This window comes from Tenebrio molitor, chromosome 8 (assembly GCF_963966145.1).
Source record: "Tenebrio molitor chromosome 8, icTenMoli1.1, whole genome shotgun sequence".
In the NCBI taxonomy this organism is placed as follows: Eukaryota; Metazoa; Arthropoda; class Insecta; order Coleoptera; family Tenebrionidae; genus Tenebrio; species Tenebrio molitor.
Window position 1 is genome coordinate 6,293,310 of NC_091053.1, and position 24,080 is coordinate 6,317,389.

The 24,080-nt window shown below is 36.5% G+C and overlaps 1 protein-coding gene and 2 long non-coding RNA genes across 8 annotated transcripts in view; 2 read left to right on the plus strand and 1 right to left on the minus strand.

Annotated features, from left to right (window-relative positions):
* Positions 1-21,637, plus strand: part of LOC138136921 (beta-1,4-glucuronyltransferase 1) — a 118,049-nt gene extending 96,412 nt beyond the window's left edge. For all 5 annotated transcript variants that reach the window (XM_069056227.1, XM_069056226.1, XM_069056229.1 and 2 more), the window contains 3 exons: positions 9,304-10,072; positions 20,271-20,846; positions 20,905-21,637. In XM_069056227.1, coding sequence (XP_068912328.1) covers positions 9,470-10,072; positions 20,271-20,846; positions 20,905-21,102 — 1,377 coding nt within the window. In that variant the 5' untranslated portion in view covers positions 9,304-9,469 and the 3' untranslated portion in view covers positions 21,103-21,637. The remainder of the gene's footprint in view (positions 1-9,303; positions 10,073-20,270; positions 20,847-20,904) is intronic.
* LOC138136924 (uncharacterized) lies at positions 14,284-15,507 on the plus strand. Of its 2 annotated transcripts, XR_011161503.1 has the most exons (4): positions 14,284-14,744; positions 14,833-15,051; positions 15,113-15,184; positions 15,244-15,507. It is a non-coding gene; the product is annotated as an uncharacterized lncRNA (long non-coding RNA). The 2 variants fall into 2 exon arrangements; XR_011161502.1 differs by having other exon boundaries at positions 14,285-15,051.
* Positions 15,447-16,886, minus strand: LOC138136925 (uncharacterized). The gene is made up of 2 exons (XR_011161504.1): positions 16,611-16,886; positions 15,447-16,554 (listed from the first exon to the last, which is right to left on the minus strand). It is a non-coding gene; the product is annotated as an uncharacterized lncRNA (long non-coding RNA).
* Positions 21,638-24,080: the final 2,443 nt, after the last annotated feature.

Consider the following 24,080-nt stretch of genomic DNA (forward strand, 5'->3'; position numbering starts at 1 on the left):
TTTGAGAAATTAATTTGAATGTTTAATGAGTGTTATGATTGAAATCTGTGTGATACGAATCTGGTGAACTTGGTGACTGTGAGAAAAAATTAAAGTGGAATCTACTGTAACATTATAATTCAAGGATGAACAGTAAAGTGCAATCAATCTGCTTTATCATAATCCAAAGATAAATAGTATCCCAAGGGTGAAAAAAATGTTCATAAAAAAATTGTCATCTTTATGCATACCTAACTGTAAAGCGTAGATATTTTCATAATTTCCCAAATCTTCAGTGAAGAATATGTATCAAGCTAAATTATTTAAAGGTTTCTCCAAAGGTTTGTGTAACCCATTTAACTAGTCAGAAATTCAGAAGAAATCAGGCAAATAATCAAACCTTAGACAATAAAGAAATGAATCTAAAATTAAATAAAAAATTAACTTCTGACGTTAAGGATTCCAACGTAAAGAAAAACATAAAACGTAAGGTGGACACAACCTCACTCCGTTTAAATTAAAATCCAGGCAACGGAAATAAGCGTGACGAGCTCAATATACCGCAATATACTCGAGATGAGTTATCGCTGCTGCGCAGCTCTCTGACGTCATATCGTGATAAAACAAAGTGTAGAACACAGCCAGGAATTCTTCCTTTCTAAAAAACTTTGTTCCAAGAAAATCGATCCATTAGTTTTTGCGTTAAGTGGATTCAAACTAAAAAATGTCTTCTGTATCGAGTAAATAACTCAAGAGGTTGTGTCAATATTGAAATAAAAGACAGGTACATACTCCAGTTTTATTGATATGTACCGGTTGAGGCATCGGTTCGGTTCGCGACTTCTAATTAATTATCTAAAGTTGGGGATATTTTATGTACCAAAATAATTCTTGATAAGGTGTATTGTTTGTTTGTTAATAAATAAGGCCCTAACAGATTTGTTAGTTTTCTGATATTAACTGTTAATTTACGTATAAAGTCTGTAATGATTTGAATACATTACTTTTTCCGCCAAATATTTGAACCTGCGCAAAACGGTAACAAATGTGGTCGTGATCGTCATCGAATCGGAGGAGCCCTACGTTGTGATTTTCTTTTGGCGGAAAAGGTTCGGAATGCAAACGGTGAGGGTTCCAGTTGGAAGAGTGCCGCAAATAAAACACACATGTGAGGGACGCAAAATACCTTTTATTAAAAATGCCTGTAATAACTTTGATGAAAAAGAAATTGAAACGAATACAAAAGACAGAAATTAAGGTTAACGAAGTACAAGAAATTAACTAGTTGAGTACATCACAAAGATAAACGACAAGATGAATGCAACAATATTTAAAATAGCAGAAAAACGGCACATGACAGACAAAATGACAGTTTAAAGCTCGCGAAACAAGTAAACAAATTATAAGGCAGTTATTACAGACAGGGACGGATGAAAAACCCTCTTCAAAAACCGTATCCCAGGTATTACTCATATTTTACAATTCGATTAATGACAAACAAAGTTTAATTTGGAACTACGCGGTCAAGGTACGCCAACGGGAACTTAGAGCTGGAGGTAACAAACTTTCGGCCGCGAGGGGACTCAGAGAATCTGAGTCGTCTTGAAAGCAGCGACATTTATAGGTACTCGGGGTATCGCGTGTCGGACTACTGTGTACCGACCAATTCCGAGTGATATTAGCGTTCGGGGTTGTACGATGAGCTTCTCAGAGTCGCGTAGAGCAGAACTTGTTCCACCTTCCCCAACCAACCGTTTCCGACAAACTCCCAAGATCCCTATAACTGCGACGGGGGCTTCACGTCAGCTTCTCAGAGTCGCATACAGCAGAACTTGTACCACCTCCGTTATACGGTCCTACATAACCGTCGCCCCCACGGAAATTTGACTAAACAACCCCCCCCCCCCCGACCTCCTGAATGTCACCTAGCCCCCATGTGATCGTACTTACAACATTTTAACTTTAACTTTTCCGAAATCTAGCAACATCACAAAGAAAAAAACAAAAAACCGAGTTTAATTCAATCGAACAAGCGTAACATTTAAACGACGTGAAAATTCAACACAACACAAAGCGCAACATTAAACAATGATAAATAAACAAAACAAAACGCAACATTAAACCATGCGCAAATAAAAGGGGACAAAACGCGAAGTAAAATAACGATAAAATAAAAAAACCGCTTTAACTGGCACAAATATCGGTAAGCAGCATAAATAACGAATACAATAATCGTTGGTAATGTTAAACAAAAAAAGAAAATGGCGGGTCGAGTGCCCTTAGAAAATGCTAGAAAAAAAAACCAAATGGACGCTCGCGGTTCGGACGACGGCTACTAATTTCCGAAATTACAAGATTACAAAAAAAATGAACCTCCCGGGAGAAACTTAGGGATAACGCTTAAAATTAACAAATGGGCGCTTCTTAAAGAAACAGCATGCAACAAAATGAAATCTACAACATACCCTTACCACGTGGTCCTGGTCCCAAAAACAAAAACAAAGGACAACGAACGTGAGATGAATAATTACCCGTGTGGATAAAAAAAGAAACTGCCGGATTCAATTTGAGAAACTTTGATCGCTCTTCGCAAGGTGTGTTCGTTTCGAAAAACTAAACAAAAGTGAACTACCCCTCCTTCTACCACCCGCGCGAGCGAGCTTCAACCCCCGCTATATTTCCGCTCGTAGTTCCTAGTCTAGCCGCTAGTACCTTCACATTTGGCGCGCTGTTGTGGCGGTACCGGAAATTTAAATTTAAATTTTAAACTGGGTCACTACAAGTCTTTACACTAAATGAGTCTGTACCTGCTAGCGCATCAAACCCTGGTGTCACAATTACAAATTTTGACTTGATTGACTAAATAATTCGCTTTTTTATTTAAACGCAAACCAGACGGGTGATTTATGGCAAAATGCTATAATTTGCCAACAAAAGGATCATTCACTAGTTGCCAACCATTTTGAAGCCTCTTATTTACAGCTTTGCCATAAAATTGACAGTTCCCATTGTCACCTAAATTTACGACAGCACAAGTAGCAGGTCATAATTAAAAATGGGTTTCAAAGTTAAATATGTAGATATATTTTGAAATCACAAACCATCTAATCATGTAAACATTTTTTTTTATTTGTGTTTTTGTTAAAGAGTCATTCTTTATTGCGGTACAAATCTGATGAGCTTGGTGGCCGTGGAAAACAATTCCGAGTGGAATATTTTTCATGTTAAAAAATCTGAAATAATTTCTTAAATGTGTTATTATTCGTAGAAAAAATGTTTACCGAAGAATTCTGCAAAAATTAATTAAATTAAAATGTAATGTGGTAGTTTAAGAAGAACAATAAATAATACTGAAGGAAGAAAATTAATATTTACGCCAGCACATTTGTGATGAGACCAAGGCGTCCACAACTAGTGCCCTCTGCGGACGATTTCAGAATTTCCCCACAATCTCAGTACATATTCAGCACAGGATTTCGGAATCGCTTGTGCAAAAGGCTGATTAAAATTCATCGGCCGTCCATTCGTCGCTTTTCTATTATACAACAGTTGCACAGGTACGCAAGACGGATTAGATAAGTCATCTCCGAGCGTAATTTCCACGAAGATGGCGGCCATGAATTCGATCCAGACAAGCTAATAATAGAAATAATATCCGGTGAATCATAAGTGGTGTCGATGAAGAGAACCGCTCGTTCCTGCTGGAAGCGGCGACAACCGCCTCTACCATCCTTCTAATTGTCCTGTTTAGCAGCTCAACCGCTTCCAATCGGTTTCCCTTTCGGTTTTAATTTCGTTAAACTGTCACGTTTTTAACGGGCGACATTAATTGCATCGCGAACGGGGTCAGGACCACATTGTCCTTCGCAGAGCTGGACTTTTATTCCGGTGCTAAAAAGAAAATGGCGCTGTTAATTTTTGGCGAAAATGCGCCAACGCGTCTGATCTCTTGAAATCTCAAAAATAATTGGATATCAGAATGGTGAAAAAATCTTGAAGGAAATTAATTTCCTGTCGCCGTGTTCCGTGCAGATTGCTAATGAATTTTTTCTGCATTAACGAAAATTTTATTCTGGGCTCTGGGTCGGCTTTAATTGAGCTTGATGGCCAAGTCGAGGGCTCGAGAGGCGCTGGAAGGTAATAACAGTCCAATGTGAAGCTCCAATTTTGCTTTTCATTTTCCAAGTTGAAAATAAAAAGAAAGTAGGAAAAATAGAGTGAGCACAATAGAATCACCGTTCAAAAACAGAAAATAAAAATAAAACCGTCTGATCCTATCCAGTTCCTCACCAATTAATTTTTCCTCCGCCCCCACTCGAAAAATCCCCCCAACTTCATTCTTTACGACCCCATTTCATAATTCGATGTTAATTAATACGACGATTAGCAAAAACTCATCTTACGAATAGATTATCCCAGTTAAGATCTGTTTAAGCATTCATGATGTAAATTGATCCAAATAATTAATCTAAATTAAGGCCACTAACCTGTCCGCTAGTTTACATATTTCGAAACTTGTTTTCACCACCAGACTCATTATCCTGCAAGCGTAAGCATAAATCGCAATTATGGTAAAAGGACTTCCGTCAACATCTGCACTCGTACGTTACGATTAATTCTGGTTAAATGCGGGGCATGACAAATATTTTTTTTCGCGACGGCGACGCGGAGAACGTTGATGGTGGTAAAACCAGATCCATTTATTCGACCATTAGTCATGTAATAATTACCAAGAAGTGGCGTTCAACAGCATCGACACTGCTCTGAACTGAATAGAGAGTACCATTGACCACGAGCAAGATCCGACGTTGGAGTTGTCAGCACAATCGTATTTTTCGTCCTTGTCCTACTTCATACTCCTGTGCGGCCCGACCGTTTCCTTTTTCTCTCTCAGTTCTTTAAACTCGTTGCTTCTCTTTCATTTGGTACCTCTTTTCGGTATTTTCATTTTTTCTTGCTTTAATGCTTTCTTCTCTTCTTCCTGTCGTATTCTTCTATCTAAAATTTATTTTGTCTGTTTTGCTCTACGCCTCAATCTTATCATTTGTTATTTTTTCATTATCTCCACTCCTCTCTCCTTTTTGGACTCCTTTTCTCTTGCACTGTTTTCATTATTCCATTTCTGCACTACCTTTGAAAAGTGTACGAAGCTCTTCATTGTCATTTCAATATGTACATTTTCTTTATTGTTCTTTTTCTGTTTCATTACATTACTCACTTTCGCTTTTACCTCCATTCAACATCTTCTTTTCTTTCGATTCTTGATCCTGTTTTTTCCACTCGTTACTGTTCACAGTTCTTGCTCTCTTCTTCTAAATTTCAGCATTTATCGATATGATAATCCTATTTCCCGTCCTTGTCCTACTTCATATTCCTCTGCGTCCATACTGTCTCCTTTTACTTTCTAAATTCTTTAAACTTATTGTTTTTGTTTCAGTCACTAGGTACCTCCTTCCAGAATTTCATTTTTCCTTCTCTCCTTCAAAGACGGTACCTCCTTTCGTATTCTTCAGTACAAAATTTATTTTGTCTATTTTGATCTACACCTGTCTTGTCATTCGTTACTTACTCATGACCTCCACTTTATTCTATGGAAAGACGAAAGACCTCTCTCCTTTTTGATCCCTTTTCTCTTGCACTGTTTTCATTATTCCATTTCTGCACTACCTTTGAAAAATTTTCGAAGTTCTTCATTGTCATTTGAATATGATGATTTTGTTCATTGTCATTTTTCTATTTCATTACATTCCTCACCTTCGTTTTTTCTTCCATTCAACAGCGCCATCTTTTCTTTCGTTTCTTGATCCTATTTTTTCCCACTCGTTATTGTTCACGCTTCTTGCTCTCTTTTTCTAAAGTACAATATTTCTGCATTTATCGATATGATAATTGTATTTTGTAAATTTGCGTCTCTAATAGGTCTATTATTGTATTCAATTTGGAGTCGTTTATGGCTATTTATTAAAGCACTCGTAGTTTAATGGATCTTTAAGAAAATTTTTATCAATATTTCAGTGTATTATTGTCATTTATAGCAAAAAACTTCCAATTTATGTTCAAACTCTACATTTTAACATCTGTTGCAGATGTAGTTGCATCCGTTACCTTGAATTACCAATTAACACAAAATATCCTAGAATTTGAAAATTTAATTTTTTTATTTAAAAATTAAAATAAAAAAGCTGCAAATTCGAAAAAATAACATAAAAAAACTCGTTTTATAAGGGCATTGGCGCACTCGTCCCATAAAAAACTCGCCTGCGGCTCGTTTTCTACACTTGGGACTCGTGCGCCAAATCAAGCCTTATAAAACTCGTTCTTTAATATGTGTACTATTATCGTTCTTGTCCTACTTCATATTCCTCTGCGTCCATACTGTCTCCTTTTACTCTCTATATTCTTTAAACTTATTATATTTGTTTCATTCAGTACCTCCTTCCAGCATTTTCATTTTTCCTTCTCTTCTTCAAACGCGATACCTCCTTTCGTATTCTTCAGTGTAAAATTTATTTTGTCCTTTTTGATCTACGTCTGAATCTCTGTATCATTCGCTATTTTCTCATTACCTCCACTTTCTTCTATAGAAATATCTCTCACCTCTTTTGATCATTTTTCTTTTACATTTTCTTTATTTTTCCACTTCTGCAGTTACTTCAGTAGAAATATTTAAGCTCTTCAATGTTTTTTCAATATGATGATCTTATCCCTTGTCATTAGATTCCTCACCTTCTTTATTATTTATATTCAACATCTTATTTTCTTTCGATTCTTGATCCTATCTTTTTCATGCTTCGTGCTTTTCTCTCTTGACATTCTAACATACAATACATATGTCAACGCTTATCAATATGATGCTCTTACTTCTTGTTAGAGATCTTGGATTCTTTCATGAGCTGTGACCTTGGAAACCAATGAAAAATCTGTAAATGAAAACTGAAAACGTCGACTACTTTACATGCAAATACACGAGAGAGGGGTTTGTAGCGCCTACTCGTACTTCACACCGATATTCATCGTTTGCGCAGATATGAATCATAGTCCATGAGAAAATCGCACATCTATACAATCCTATTTCATTACACTTCCCACCTTCGTTTTTATGTCCGTTTAACATTTTCTTTTCTTCGGTTCTGGATCCTATTTTTTCCACTCTTCACTGTTCCTGCTTCGTGCTTTCCTCTTCTGCCTTTTATTCTAAAATACAATACTTCAGCGTTTATCGATATAATAATGTTATTCCTCATCTTTATCCCATTTCTAACCCTTATGTGGCCATACCGTCTCCTTTCTCTTTCTTAGTTCTTTAAACTGGTTTCTTTAGTTTTAAATTTATTTTGTCCATTTTGAGCTCCATCTGAATCTTTTTATCATTAATTTCTTCTCATTATCTCTCCGCTTTGTTCTATCGAAAGATCTCTTTCTACTTATGACGTGTTTTCTTTTCCTATGTTTTAATTATTCCATTTCTGCACTTTCTTCAATTAAAAAAAAATCTCTTCATAATCATTTCAATATGATAATTTTATTCATTGTCATTGTCCTATTTCATTACAGTCCTCACCTTTTCTTTTCTTCTGGTTTTGATCTTATCTTTTTGATTCCTAGTTCTTCATGCTTTTCTCTTATTCACACTCCTCTCCGTCTCTACTGTCTCCTTTTTCTCTCTCAGTTCTTTAAACTCTTCAAACACCCTTTGTCTTCTTTCATATTCTTCCACCTAAAATTTATTGTGTTTCTTTCTGGTTTCCATCTGAATCATGTTTCTTTTCACCATCAATATTTTGTTCTATCGCAATTTTCTTTCTCCCTTTTTGCCCATTTTTTCCAATTTTTCCACTGTCATATCAGCATGATGATCTTATCCCTTGCCCTTGTGTTTATCTCCATTCAACATCTTCATTTCTTTCGGAGCGAGATCCTATCTTCTCCACTCTTTCATTCTTAATACTCCTTGCTTCCTTCTCCTGACTAATGATGGTCTTTACTATCCCCACTTCTTTACTATCTTCTCTCTTTTTCACTTTTAGATCTTCAAACTGTCTTATCTCAATTCTCCCAAACATTTTACTAGTGTCTTCTTCTTATGCTGCCAACAGCTTCGTGTTTAATACGCACCCCTTTACCATTCTTTTTTCTTCACACCCAAGAGTCGATGATATCATTTTATCTTAACTAGATTTGTTTGCAAATCAAATCTTTTCCAAGAGAAAAAAATTCCCGGGTTCAGTCTCGCTTCTGGACTGTCAATAAAGTCGTATCAGGGTGACATTGCCAACATCTGCAGGACGCCGCATTTCCTTATTAACAGTCAGTGTGGGTCGTCGAGATTGGCAAAGATAGAAGTTTAATTCTCCTTTCTTCAGCCTTCCAAATCGGTTCCGCAGCGAACGTTTCACTTCCTCACACGAGAAAATTGAATGTAAAGACGATAAATCTTTTAGGAAGTTGATCGAAGAGGGTCCCCGACGTGAGTCACCACCGCAATGTCCCAATCCCAACCCCCCAGTCCCAAGTAAATCATAAACTTGGCTAATTAGGGTTTCGGAAAGACCATCAAGTGGACGTTCACACCTAACGGATATTTATTATGAATCGTTAATGGCGGAAAGGTCGGTTTTTCGCAAATGTTTGCTCACCGGCCTCTGTTAGGGTAATAAATTTTATTCGCCGCCTGTTTACAGTACGTGATTATTGCCGGATTTTCCGCAGATGATGTCCAGATGTGCGTTTTTCTCTTGCTTAACTGCAAACACACGTGCCAGGCGTGGAAATTCCAATTTTAAATTTCATAAATGTTGTTCGGGGAAGATTTGGAGTCGCGGTTCGATTCCGTACTGCGAAAAGCCACCGAAGATGGCGCCGCGTCTACGAGTGGCGCCCTCTTTTTGACACGATCTCTCCGAGGAACGTCATTAATTACGATAACAATGGAGTCATTTCGCACCTGACTTCGCAGCGTTTTATTGTTTGCCTTAAGGATTTGAACAGAGCTAACACAGCTTCGGTTATGATTCAAAGCAACGAAGGGAATTCTTGCGAGGGGGCGGAGCTTCCAGAACTGTTTCTTTACATTTTCTCGGTGTTCTATGAGCTGAATGTTTCCAAAGTTTGTCGACTCTTGTAGCGAAAATGGGCGCAAAGAAATTCACATTATCTCGAAATATCGACGTTGCTTTTCACCCTTGTCAAAACAGTGAAAGCTGCGATTAATAATAATTGGAGAATGCTTTACTAAATTTCTTGACAACGTTTTCTGATTGTTTTTGTGTTTGTTGTGACATTTGATTGACATTGGCAAGTTTTGAGCTTTTGATTTTGTTGCAGGTGCAGCCTTAGACGATGGTCGCCAGCTGCAGGAAGCCGCTCGTCCCGCTCGTCTGTTCATGATCGTCGGGCATGTTGAGAGCTCGTTCGTACCCGAATGTTCGACCTCCAGGGCGCAAAAAGCACTCACACTAACCCGTAACTAGCCGAAGAAATCAGCAGCAGGATGCCTTCGAGTCGCAAGAGCTTCGCCATCAAGTGCATCATCGCGATCGCCGTGATGTACCTGTGCATCCACGTGCTGAGCAACACGGGGGCGTCGCAGGCCATCCGCCAGCTGCAGCAGTCGGGGCGGAACCTCGCCGCCCTCGACCCCCAGCAGAACGTGGAGCCGCTGGTGGTGGAGCCGGTGAAGGAGGTGTACAACGTCGAGGCGACCAAAGCGGTCGTCGAGACCACGCAGAAGCCGCAAGTGTCGGTGCTGGACAAGGTGAAGGAGATCACCAAGTGTCTGGACAGGCCGATGGTGGCCAGGGTGCAGCAGCGGGGCGACTATTGGGTCTTGTACAACTACGTGATGCCCGAGAAGACGTTCAAGTGTCACGAGAGTATTACTTACACGACGCACGCCGATTACTCCTTCATGGATAATCTGCTGCCGCTGCTGGACAAGTGGCGCGGACCAATTAGTTTAGCACTGCACGCACCGGGAACCGACTTCAAGAACACGCTGGACTCGATCGCCTATCTCAGAGATTGTACGGACAGCCTGGTCAAGGAATATGTCACGTTTCATATTTACTTCAGCACCAAACACGTTCCCAAAGAGGTTAGTAGTGAGTGGATGTTATTGCGTTTTTTTGCTAGTGACAGCGGTGGTGGGAATAGAAGAAAAATACGAGTAGACAGGTCGATGCGGTTCTCGCATACCTTCAGTTTTTATTTTGACTTAAAAACCCACTTTTTAATCCCATCAACATCAATTAAATGTCCGTTTAATTACTTAACGATTAAAAGTCACTGGTTCGAAACCAGTATACAGTACATATGCCATGGTACCCACAGTATGTACTACATACATAATTTTCTCTCGAAATTTGTATTTTTTTATCTATCCTCTTTCTAACTTTTCTCTTAATTTTCTATGTTGTTTTTCTATTCATCACACCCTTTCTATATTCTCTGTATTTTTCTTCTGCTTCTTCGTTTCCACCATAAAAGATTTCGAGCTTGGTTTGCAAGGCTAGCGCTACTGGAGTCAGTGATGCTGATGACTGATGATGTATCTTCGGGTGTCAGCCGTGGATTAAGTCAGAGAAAGGAAGAAGATTCGACATTTCGCTCTTCAGGAAGAGCTCAACGTGTCCAGTACGCCAGAGGCGAAACTGTTTAACTTTTTCTCTCAAAGATGACACGGCTCTCACTCTACCATCAATTATGATTTTGTATATTGCGGTGTGTTGCTAAATATAGAAACAGTGTTGTAGATTCGATAACACGTTTTGGTGTCTTCGTTATTTTTTCTTTTTTTTACCGCAATTTATCTTTCAAATTCGGTATCAAATAATTATGCAATCTAGAAACGTGTTCCTTCCTCATCAACATTCTAATCAAGTTCTGATTAAGTGCAATCATTCCCTTCCAAAGTTTTGTTTTGTATTTGATGTATTTTTCCGAACCTCTTTTTGTTTCTTGTGGTACACTCCTACTTTCTAAGCATTCTTTTTTGTTTTTTGCACGTCATATTTATATCTTTTACGGGAACTGTCAGAATAAAATTGACTCATTTTTACGATGTTTCCATTGTGTGAAACCTTCTTACGAGAGATAGGTTAGAATTAACGTCAAAATGCAATGACATTTTTAAAAATTATTTGATGGGTATTGTCAAGTGGACAATTAATTGACAAATGGACAAAATCAAATTTACATTAGGAATGTTTTCGTTTCCCGATTTTTTTGCAACCAACTGTAATTGTTGTCCTTTCTACTTTTTGTTTATTTCTGGAAAATTTGTTTTTTTTCAAATGAAAGTTATCTCTTTCGGTTTTCTTTTATTTTTTCCTCTAAATACCACAACTTTTTTTGTGATTTTTGGGTCATTAAATAAAGCTATAAATTTGAAAAAACCTACATTTAGAAAAAATTTCAATATCTGATTTTTATGCTGATGTATTCATGTTCAATGTTTATTTACGAAATTAGCGGAAAAAATATTAATTAGATTTTGAATAAAACTCACTTTTTTCATTATAAAATGAAAAATTGCTTTAATTTACGATTTGGGTAATTGAAACGTGGTAAATTATGCGATAATTGGATTTGTCTGGAGCAGGTAGTGGTACCCTGGAATTAGGCTACCTAATCCACATTTATAATGAAGCTCTAAATAAGAGATTCAGGATGGTAAAACATCCTTTTGTTCATAAATTATAATATTTTGTCATAAATCATTAAAGTGGTTTGTCTTGCAATATAAAAAAACAAACTAATTCAATTTTTGTAATTTTGATTGCGGATCAGATACCCCACTAGATAAAATTTAATAGATTCTACTAGAAAAATTATAATAAGCTGCACACGCCATATGGATCAACGAGTATTTACAAAAAGAATTATGTATATGCTTTATCATTACATAATTAGTATATTATTCAATGAACGGATAATGATCGCTTTTATTCGTGAGGCTGTAACGAGCCGCAGGCGAGTGCTGTAATTCATCCGAGCGAGTAAGAGCCATTATCCGCAAATAGAATACTATACTTTTTCTACGACTATAAAGAGAAATTGATAAATAAGTTGCATTATTAGACAAACTGAAACTGACGTTTTAAAATTATTACTTAGTTTGTGTACTTGATACCACTGACTTCATAAACGACCTAGTTGCTATGATATTTGCAGTGAGTTTTGAAATTATTAGTCAACGGGCCCTATTATTAGTCAACGGGTAATGAATCTTGTTATCCAATGAAAAACACTTTAATAATAATTACAGAATTATCCAAAGGAGGAGATTTTTTTTGAACAATTATCAAAGTGTTGTCATGTTGGTATGAGCCACTAGTTTTTTGATGGTTATTAGCTGAGCAACGTAAAACGTCAATTGTATGTCACTTTTAACTTTAAAATTTAAAATAAAAAGTAAAATGAGTTTCGGAAAGCAACGAACTGGGCGGCCCCTAACGCAACGAGAAAAATTAGCTATGATTGGATTATGTGAAGAAATGCAGATAGAAAATCCGACCATGCTAATGAAAGAAATTTGCAGTAAAGCAAAGATTGAGGTCCGAAAATTTTGAATCAGATTCTGAAAATGAATAAACAGCTTATATTAGTGTTACATTTTTCGGTGTCATTATCGTCTTTATTTTTTGTCTTCTGGTAAAAAATGTTCTTACACTTGATACATTTCTGGCATTTAAAAATTATTGACATAACCTCAAACCTGATCGAAGGAGATTTTATGATACAGGTGTTCCGAAACGAAAGGTGTTTTAGGGTGATACAGTGTGGTCTTTGAAGAAATTTTGATATTAACAGTTATTGTTTAAAAAAGAACTTTAATTATAAGTACCAATTTTGGTTAATTTTGTTTAGTTAGTAGGAGTGATTTTGGGAGTGAAAATAAAACTTGCCGCACCCGTTATAATTTTTTTTTTGACTTTTTATTAGCCCATCTTATTAAATATTTTCCGCTTTGCTTATTTTTTTTAAACATTTGTGTTTTTCTTTTCTGCTTTTGAAGTTTATTTAACTCAATTTTTCATGTTTATCTTCCACTTTTTACTTTATATTTTTTTTTCTATTTTACAATTTTTACTTCAAAACGTTTGCTTTCATGTTTTCTTCGAAGATTTTTTTCTTAATTTTTCGGTTCTTGTTTATTTGTATCTTCTAAGCCTTCCTTCTTGGTTTATTTTTTAACGCCCCTTGTTCTATTTTTTTTTTTTTCAAAACGTTTGCTTGTTTATTCCTTTTCATGGCGGTTTTTCTTGATTTTCAAATTTTCTTTTTATTTTTTGTTCTGAATTAAATGTAGAAAGATATTATCGTCATGATGATAAAGGAACATTCCCGAATTTTTAAGTTTTAATTTTGTATTTTCTTTCTTAATTGTTTTAATTTTTTAAATTCCTTTCTAAAACTTTATTCTCTTTCATATTTCTTCCTTTTTTATTTTGTTCTTACCCTTACATTAGGTACTTTTTGGTTAATGACTATTTGAGTTGGCAATAAAACTATGGTTTATTATAAAGTGAGGAGTTTTTAAAAACAAACAAGTTAGAGCGAGGAAAAGGCATTTAATTTAAAGGGCTGATTGATCCAAATGACTCCAATTATCAATAATAGTACTATTGCGGGCAAAAAAAGTGGGACATCAAATTTCTGTCAGTTTTGAAAAATTCGATGTAGTTCAAGCTTTATTGTCATTTTTTTTGACACTATTCCAGCTGATAGTTTAAAAATTTATTTTATCCTCCTATTTTCCTTTTCCAAATGCCCTCTTCTTGTGATAAATGTAGATTTTGATTGGAACTTTGCATTAAATAAATATTCACTACGTGCTTACTTACAATCGCTCCCTACAACGTACAATACATAATGACAACGTCAATCGATTCAAAGTAGGGTTAGAATCAGGTAAGGGTTATTTCACATTAAAAGTCAAGACAATGACGTTGATGTCCCACTTTTTTTGCCCGCAATAGTACATAGTTTATTTAACGAGTTCGTGTGTAAATTGCCTTTTTTGACATGAGTGAGCGTTTTGAAGGCCCACGAGTGCCTAAAAAGGCCCAATTTACACAAGAACGAGTTGAATACAACATTTTTTTGTTCGACGAGCTCCTAAAGGCTCCAAACCGCTTAAGATCTTCAAAATTAGCTTGACGTTTCATTTTGACAAGTTGTGACATTTATTTATCAAAATCCGCTCACACAGGAGAAATTTCTCAAATTCTGACAGTGTCGAACAAAAAAAGATTACAAAAACAAAGACGTTTAAATTTGAAATTTGTGTCAGCTGTCAATAGTGGTCATTCTGTAAGCAAATACGTTAAATTTTAACATGCGCTATTTTTTGACTTTTTAACCTAAATCTCAATTCTGTAACAACGAAATTAAAGGCAGCGCTAAAATGAAATATTTTAACGCACACGCTAAAACGATCGGATATCTTCGTAAAAGTAGTCAAAATGCCGACCATAGTAGGTTCAAAGTCACAAACGTCTGCGATTTCGTCACTTTTTCGTACTTACTCATAACCTCAAACAACAAAAAGTGAACAAAACGAAACCAACATGCCTCGCTTGACTCGAATGAGTAAAATTCAAAAAATGTTTTTGGTGACTTATTTAGAAAACAATAAGTTTCTACTGCAATCGAATAAGCTAAAACCTTCCGAGTTGGAAAAATTTGCAAACGGATGGAAAACGTTTGCAAGTGAGCTGAACAAATTAGAAGGAGCTCAAAAAAACGTTATTCAGTGGAAAGATGTAAGTAGCTAAAATAAAGTTATTAATGTAAATAGGGACAGGTCATACCTAAATACAAAAAATGTAACAGTTATATTTTTCTGGGTAGACATTAAATGAATTCAAAGTTAATACTCGAAAGAAAGCTCGTTTGCTGCACGAAGAAACTGTAGGAACAGGGGGTGGTCCTAAAACTTTAAAGCCGCTATCTGAATTGGAAGAAAGGTTATTGGCATTATTGTCAAAAATAGTGATCATAGGGGCACCCGATATTCCAGAAGGAGGAATCATTGAAGATATGCCCAACCGAGATGTTAATCCTGAAATTGTGAGTCCTAATGAATATATCAAATTTCATTGTTACATTCAAGAATTATTATAAATTAAAGGTAATAGAAGAATATCTAGTTAATGAGCTACCAGGCCCATCATCAGATAATAAGGAGGATAGCACTGTGACTGTAAATAAAATATTGCTATTTTATAAAAGAAAAATGTTAATAAACCTGATATTTTTTAGATGGCAGTGCGAGAAGCCAATCCAAAGCCTTTACCAAAGTCAAAAAAACGCGTTGGGGATTATAAAACCTCAGAATTAAGTTCAATAGCCACAGAACATGAAAAATGTCTTCGTATTTTGGCTGACTCAAATAATAATTTAGCCAATGCAATTCGCAAACGCAGGAAAATAAAAAGTGCAGTGTTGAACTTACAATTTTGAGATTATTTAAGTTTAATTTCTTTATTAATATAGTGTTATAAATATAACTATTGTTCAGCAAAATGTGATTCAACTATGTGATTTCTAAGCCTAGATCCTTGATTAAACCAGTCTGCATTATTTTCTGCAACCGGCTGGTTGATGGGTCGTGGGGGTCGTGGTAATACATCCTCATCATTAGGAAGAGGAACGTTATAAGTTCTGCACATGTTGTGTAGAATGGCGCCACTGTATATAAGTTTAGCAACCCTTAAGGGGTTATAGTGTAATGCTCTATGACCATGCAAAGATCTAAATCTTCCTTTGAGCAATCCATTAGTGTGTTCGATTATAATTCGTAGGTTAGACAATGCAGTGTTAAACCTAGATTGTGGAGTATTATCTAGGGGATTAACAAATGGTACCATTAGCCAAGGTTCTAGCGGATATCCACTATCTCCAATCAAATAATTTATTGAACCCGTTTGTACATAATGTTGTTGAAGAGCTCTCTTTGCGCCACTTGTCATCCAAATAGCAGAATCGTGAACGGAACCTGGAAATCGAGCGTTTATGTTCCGGATAATGCGATTAGAATCACAAATTATTTGGGCATTTATTGAAAAAAATCCTTTTCTGCAGTAATACGCATGTCCTGGATATATCGGATGTTCTGCAGGTGGCGCTACAATTCTGATGTGTGTACAATCCACCACACCAACGACATTAGCAAAAGTTGGAGCCAGTTCTTGAAAACCTCTTTTAATTCTTTGTCTTTCTTCATCTGAATTTGGAAATTTGATCCACACATTTAACAAATGAGCTGTCATGAGATTTGTCACTTCTGCTATGCATCTGCTTACAGCAGGTTGACTTTGGGCTATCAAATAACCATGACCTGTACCTACTTGATAACCCCCTTGATCAAGAAAGTGCAGTACAGTTAATATTCTTAAGTGAATTGGCACTTTCGTTGCCCTTCTAGGTCGTTGCATGTGAGGCCATAGACTATTAATTAAATTCTGTGCACAATTTTTATTTAAACGGAACAATCTCAAAAACAGTCTATCTGGCAAATTAAAGGGGTTACTGGTATCTCTTAATTGCTTTTGAATAATCCTAACCTGTCGTCTATAAAAATAATAATTACTATTTTCTCATCATGTTGTACTATGTGTTTAACGTACTGTTGTCGTCTGTTTTCTTCGTTATGAACAACTACCAAATGTATTAAACCATCTAATGCCATTATTTTTTGCAAAAAACACGTTTTACTTATTTAACATGTACTGTAGGAGGACCCGTTAAAAATGAAGAATTAGCGCCTTCTTTTAGCGGGTGTCAATTAAAATTTAACATATTCGGCACTTACAGAATCACTTTTCAATTTTGACGTATGTTAAAATTTTAATACCCGCTAAAATTTAACGTTTTACTTACAGAATGACCACTAATGACAATTAAACAAACGGAAATAGGTACAATACACTCTTGCCAATTTCAAGTAAAAATTTTTAATGCCAACTCAAACAGAAATTTTGTTGCTGACGCCAGTTTCCTTTCTGATTTTTTCCCACCAAACAACGACCAAAACTAATCATTTCTTTTCTTATAATCTTTAGTTGCTTTTCTAAACATTCCTTATTTGTTTATCACAACATGCTTCTTCTGATTTTGGTCTTCCCATTATTGTTACTAAATTTTTGCTTTGCTTGAACACGAAATTTCATTTTGTCCCGCAATGAGCATTTCTCCATAGTTTTCCAAAAAGAATGGAATAGCACGTCGATCGTAAAAGTTTCATATGACAAATTTAAAAAACTTAATGGAAAGTAGTAAAATAGCTGAGGTCCCAGCCTGGCACTGGCGCCGGTTTTATCACCTCCGATAGTCATCATCAGCCATGATGACCACAATTACCTTGATTACAACAATAAAATGACTAATTTATTTGAATAAAATTTAACAAATAGGATGTTTTCGTCGCGAATTCCAAACGAGCAAGATAAACTCCAAACTGAAGAGTTCCTAATGGATTGATGACGCATCTTTCGTCATTTTTTCCCAATTCTTTGCATCATCTCTGCATAATGAACAAACGATGTTTTCCGATAATTGTTTCCATCTTCAGCTCCCAGAAGAACCCGAGTGTCTGTTGCTCAAGACGCCTAAGACCTTGCAGTAATGACGATCATTATTTTTGATGTAATGGGTTTGAACAACCGTGGGCTGTTAAAGTGTCGTTCGGTGAACAAAGACCAATAATGTGGTAACCAACAATTTCGAGTTGTAATTCATTGGGGACCGTCACGAGACCATCACGGGCACGACACTGTCCCACTGCTTGGGTTTTTTGTCGGGAATAAACAGACAATTCGCCCATAAATCAAACGCAAAATGTCTTCCGTAATTTTATTAGCTTCGGCTTTCGCCGCGAACAACGCCAACTGCAACGCCACCCCCCCAAACTCGATTTGTTCTATTTTTATTCGAAGCGCTCCTCCCTCGATCCGTTGTTGTTCTTTTCTGCAACTAATTGAGCCGGTCCAAAAATGGACGAAACTTGTTACGGCCTGGCCCAAGAATGTCGATAAAAGCTGAAGGTTTTTCCCCGATCAATCACCTCTCTTAGGTGTGCAAATCGCGCCGGATCGGGGGGCTTTGCATTTAAATGAGGGGCGAAAATAAATTGTTGCGGTGATGCGGCTTCCGCCGACAAATCCAATTATTTCCAAATTATTTTTTGCCATTATGACCGCTGGGAATTCTGTCTAATGCAAATTGACGCGGACGAATTTATTAGGGTACAGTCGGCGACGAAGATAATGACGTGGATGTGGTTACAGTATCTATTCTAACCCTTTTTATTAATCAAAATATTTCTTGTAAATTGCTGAGGTGGCTAAAGCGCGTTGTAGTTCGAAAGACTGCTTTGAAAACTCTTATTTCTGGTTGGTTTCGGCTTCCACCACTGATCTCTATGGTACCTTAGACATCAGTGTCTTCCACCGACAAATCCAGTTATTTCCAAATTATGACCTTTGGGAATTCTGTCTAATGCAAATTCACGCGGCCGAATTTACCGGGTGATTAAAAAGGACTGTTTTAGTTGGCAATACAAATAAGAGCATTTTGTTATTCGGCTGTTTGCAATACTGCAACCGGATACGTCTTTTGACAGATATTTGTCGTGAAATCAACAGCAAATCAACGGTACAAAGAAACAACTTGAACTGTCAACTGTCAGTGTGAAGTCGTCAACAACCGAAAGTTACTCCAGTTATATCGAGCGATCCATTGAATTTGTTATTAAAATTGGCGTTGGAACTGAAGCCGTAGGTCTTTTTGAATCGATACACTTAAAGTCCATTCAAAAATAAAAAACCTCCACCTGTTACTTTAGGTTGGTAAAATTTAAAAAACCCTAGGTAGATATTTTTTCATACTATGTTGGTAGCAATAAATTATGACATTTATTTGATTCAAAATAAAACTCAATTACTTTGAATTTCGTTCATATTGTTTTATTAGCAGCACATTTTATTTATTTATTGATTCTTATTATTTTTACTTAAACATGCCCAGAAAAACAAGACACTTAATAAACATTTAACCTCAAAATTACAAGTCTCACCAAATTTTACACTAGACAGCGTTGCCGATAGTAATTATCGAGGAAAATGTGACGTTGGTGGTTTTTTGATTTTTGAATGGACTTTACAGTAAATTGAAAAAACTCCTGAACTGTCAAAATTAAATTTTAAATAAAATGCTTGTTTTGACTATACTTGGATATAAAAAATTTTCGCAAGAGTGTACCGACATAAATCTAGTTACAAAATATATTTAGGTTATGTTTTCATTTTTAATCATTGAACTAAAAATGTTTTGAATCATTCATTGCTTCGAACAATTGAAGTGAAATGCAGCAACTAAATGAATTGGAGCAATTTAATAAAGTTTATAAAAAACACGCGACAAACTGAAAACAGGTAACAAATTAAACAACATTCAAAATCATCCAAAATAAACTAACCTGTTTCAATTATTCAAAAGAAAATTATTTAACATGGAGCGGCTTTGGTACAAATTTGTAATTTCTTTCCGTTATTATCACTTTTTTGTTTGTTCCTCATAATAATTTCTTATGACCCTCTTCTATCGCGCCAATAGAACCACCCTAGTTCGTTTTGAACTTTCCATTTGAACATTTTTACAAAATAACCTTAAATAATTTTGCAATTTATTTGACAATGTCAATTTAAACAAATGAATTGTTTGAAAAATTAAAATATCATAGATAACAACTCGACAATATGAAAATAACTAGTGATTTAACCAACCTAACAACTGCAATTTTGATTTTGACAGTTCAGATGTTTATTGAATGGACTTTATTTGTGTGTAAATTAATGTTACAAAAAGTTGAGTCAAACGAAGGGCCCGTTTGTGCTTAGAACAAAATTGTTGAACACTTTCAGCATCTGTTGTAACATTGTTTAATAAAATAAACATTACCATTGTAATTTTTCTCTTAATCCCTCGATTCCTTAATTCGCCATTTTCTGTTTTACAATTGTCATTAAATGTGACGTTTGCCGCGATAGATCAAAATTAGACATGCGTTGACAGTTCCAGCGCCAACTCTAATTACAAATTCAATGGATCGCACAATATTTAAAAGTAAAAATCAGTACAGCCAACTGAAACAGTTCTTTTTAATCACGCTGTATTTGAAACGGGTAGTGTATAGTCTGCGACAAAGATAATGACCTGGATGTGGTTACAGTACCTACCCTAAGCTTTAATAAAATCTCTTATTTACATTTGTTTTGTTGTTGTTGCAGGTGCCCAGACACAACCACGTCTTCGCGGAACCTTTCAACTGCTCTTCGTCTCCGCCATTCGCCAACGTCTCCTCGGACCAGATGTACAAGAGCCAGAAGAAGTTGCTGTATCCGGTGAACGTGGGTAGAAACGTGGCCCGCGAGACCGCTCAGACCCACTACGTCCTGCCGTCGGACATCGAGCTGTACCCTAGTCCAAACATAATCCCGCAGTTCCTAGAGATGATCGCCGACAACAGCGGCCCCCTCCTCAGCAAGAACCCCAAAGTGTTCCCTTTGCACCTGTTCGAAGTCAGTGCCAACCAGCAAGTCCCCGACAGCAAGACCAAGCTGAAGGAGATGCTGGCCAACGGTACGGCCGTGCCGTTCCACAAGAAGCTGTGCCCGGGCTGCCACAGCGTCCCCAAGGCGAAGGAGTGGCAGACGGCCAACGAGACGGAGAACTTGAGGGTGTTCCACGTGGGGAAGCGGAACGGCAAGTTCATACACTGGGAGCCGATCTTCATCGGGACCCACGCCGACCCTCTCTACGACGAGAGGTTGAGCTGGGAGGGGAAGAGCGACAAGATGACGCAGGTGGGTGAATTTTGTGCGTGGCGTTCGACGCGATTATTACATTTGGTTTCTGATGCAGGGGTACGCGTTGTGCGTCTTGGACTACGACTTTCTGATCTTGAACAAGGCCTTCCTGGTGCACAGGCCGGGCATCAAGGTGTACAAGAAGGACCAGAAGAGGGCGATGCTAGCCGCGAGGACGAACCAGCTCATCAAGAAGATCATTTTCCCCGAACTGAAAGTCTTATACGGCGTTAGAAAAGGCTGTGCTGTGTAAATGATGGTGGTGTTAAAGAGATTCTAGCCATATTTAGTGTATCGATGTAAGTATTCAGAATGGAAATTACTGGAAAAATTCGTTCGAGGAGATCGTGACGATGTTGTTAATTTATTTGTTGCTTTTAAATTGATTACGAATTTTATTGTAATATTTTATCAGAAGGTTTTTATTTTTGTGCGTTAGTTAGGTTTCTCTATATTTTTGACTGATGGACAAGTCTGACTATTTATTTTCTATCCTGCGTCATACGAAATAGTTTTAATAGTCCTTCGACATACGAATAATTTTCCTTCGTGTACATAATCTACTTTGCTCACATTATTTGTTCTTTAGTTCCAAGTATTACGATTTTGTTAGTTGTACTTAATATGTAAGTAATTTATTACGATGTAATTATCTTGATAATTTTGCTGTATTAGCGGTTAATGTGCCTTATCAATTTGATGTGGTGATGACAAAACATATTACTTTTGTACTATTACAGATCGTGTATACTGCAGTATACTTAAAAAAATATAAATACTATCAAATACCACCGGCTTTTATTTCCTTTACATATTTGTTTTATCGACTTTATTTGCGTTGCTAATTTTTTTTCTGCAGTGGGTACGAAGCTCCAGCCTGTTCAAACACTTCGGGAAATTACTCTTTTATTTAAATGAGCAGAACTACCGTTGCTTCAAAGCGTTTATGTTTGGCGTTCATTTAACATATCGGTAACAGTAATGGGTTTCTGGAAGTGCTGCGGTCACTGCGAATCGTATTTGTGGTCTCATCACTCTGCCCAGATTTATGTAATGGAGAAGTAACGACACACGGACGTTATAAAATGTGGCCTTTTACTCATTCATTTAGAAATATTTTCAAGTAGTGTATTTCGTCATTGTTACAGCTGTTGCATATCCGCCATTGAGTAGCCTAATACATAACCTCACTTTTTGTGAATGTGAAAGTTATACGAGATAAATCGAATTACGAGCAAAACAGTCTTGCCCTTTACATTTGTCCTTACATTATGTAACGAAATGTGCATGAATAAACTAGCATTTTTGTAGTGAGGTGAATGTTTGACAGTGGTACCACCTGTCGGTACTTCCCTTGATTAAAAAAATTTGACAGTTGACGTTTTCTTTCTGAAAGTGCAGTCGGTTGTTTATTATGTTATTGTTTCGTTGAAGAAAATGTATTTGGAAGATGGGATGGGCTACAAGAAGATAAGTGTTGTTCCTTCCATAATAACAAAATAACAAATAAGTAAAGTCAGTCGTGGTCATTTCCAAATAAATTGATCTTGACAGCCCGAATATTTTTCTCGCGCATACAGAAATGAATAGTTCGAATTCGAAGAATGAAAACAGAGTTAAAGAATAAACACCAAGAGATGTAATAGAAGGAATAAATTGCGGGAAGAACAAAGAATGAGTAATTATAGCGAGAAACGTATTTGAAATATCGTTAGAATGCTACAGTAGGTACAGTCGATGGACAAATAAAACTGGGACAAACATGACAATCACCTAAGTCAAAATTTACAAATTTACAGCGTTTAATTACAGTTTTATCACAAATAGGTTAACTTTTTGTATGATATAGGTATATACAGCGTGATCAACAATGACTGAGTCTGTTGGCAATGAAACAATTGAAAAATATTGGTGTTTTTCTGTTTCGTAATTGGCATTGACCGGATGTTTTAACTTGACACGACATTAAAAAAAGAAATAGGTTATGTCGGGTATGTTTATGCCACCGCCGTCTTGATGATTGACATATTTCACTATACATCTGCCTGGGCGAAGCTTTAGTGCCTGTGATCTCCACGGCGCCACTTTAGGGGGGACTGTCACTAAATAATCATAACCTCATAAACAAATGTAATGAATTCAGTGAAGTTGTCAAAATGCAGTGTCAAAGACTCAAAGAGTGTCGCAGTTTAAAAGTAGCTTTAATGACAACAATTTTATTAATTTTGTTGATGCTAGTTCTGTGTGGTGTTTCTGGTTTTTAGCATTTTGCTGTTAGTGTTTATGAACTGGCTTTTTTATCATATTAGAACTGATATTGCGGTAAATGCAGCAACAACAAATTCCGTTAGTTGTAATGTTGTAAACATATTTCTAGATTAATATTAAAATTATAATCTCATTCTTGGATTTGCAGTACCTACATTATTTCCTAAGCGGGTCATTTCAGAGAAAGATGGGTCCACAACAAAACAATTATCTATATTTGCTTAATTAATCCGTGCCATTCTTGGTGGAAATGAGTGGAAAGGATATTTTACGTTTTGTACAGTTTTGAATATAATATCATTTTGGGCAAATTATTATTCTATGAATTTGCACTCGCCACTGACCTAGATATTTTCAAAAAACGCGGCGCCGAAACTTTGTCCCTCCCGCACAACCGAACCAGTGCGCAACATTTTGCTTTTGCCATTTAGAATATCCAAACTGTAATTACAATTAAAGTAATGTATCATTTATCACTGGACAACTACGCATGACTGCATGCATCATGCAGATACATGTGTGTGGACTGCATGTCAAAATTGTCACGATGCACATGACGATGTGATAGCATGACAGTTAGTTGCTAACAGCAACCCCCGAAATCAACCCTAAACGTCATAATCATGAGAACATAGGATTTTTCGGTCTACGCCCAGGCCGCTATAGACACTCTGACTATCTAGCAGGTCGTGGTTTATGCTATTACAAAAATGACCCTTTGATGTCAAACGTCAAATTCGCCTGTCAACTCTGTCAAAGCTGACAACCGGAAATGCGTTTTGATTACAGTGGTACCAAAATCATTCAAATTTTCATTGTTACCAACAGATTCAGTCATTCTTGATCACGTTGTAGCTGAAACGTTATGGATGTGGATTGGGGACTTGTCGTTAAGTTGGCACTACCAGCAAAAGTAACTAAACGCGCCAATAAGGTTATTGGAATTTATGACAGATTTCCCTA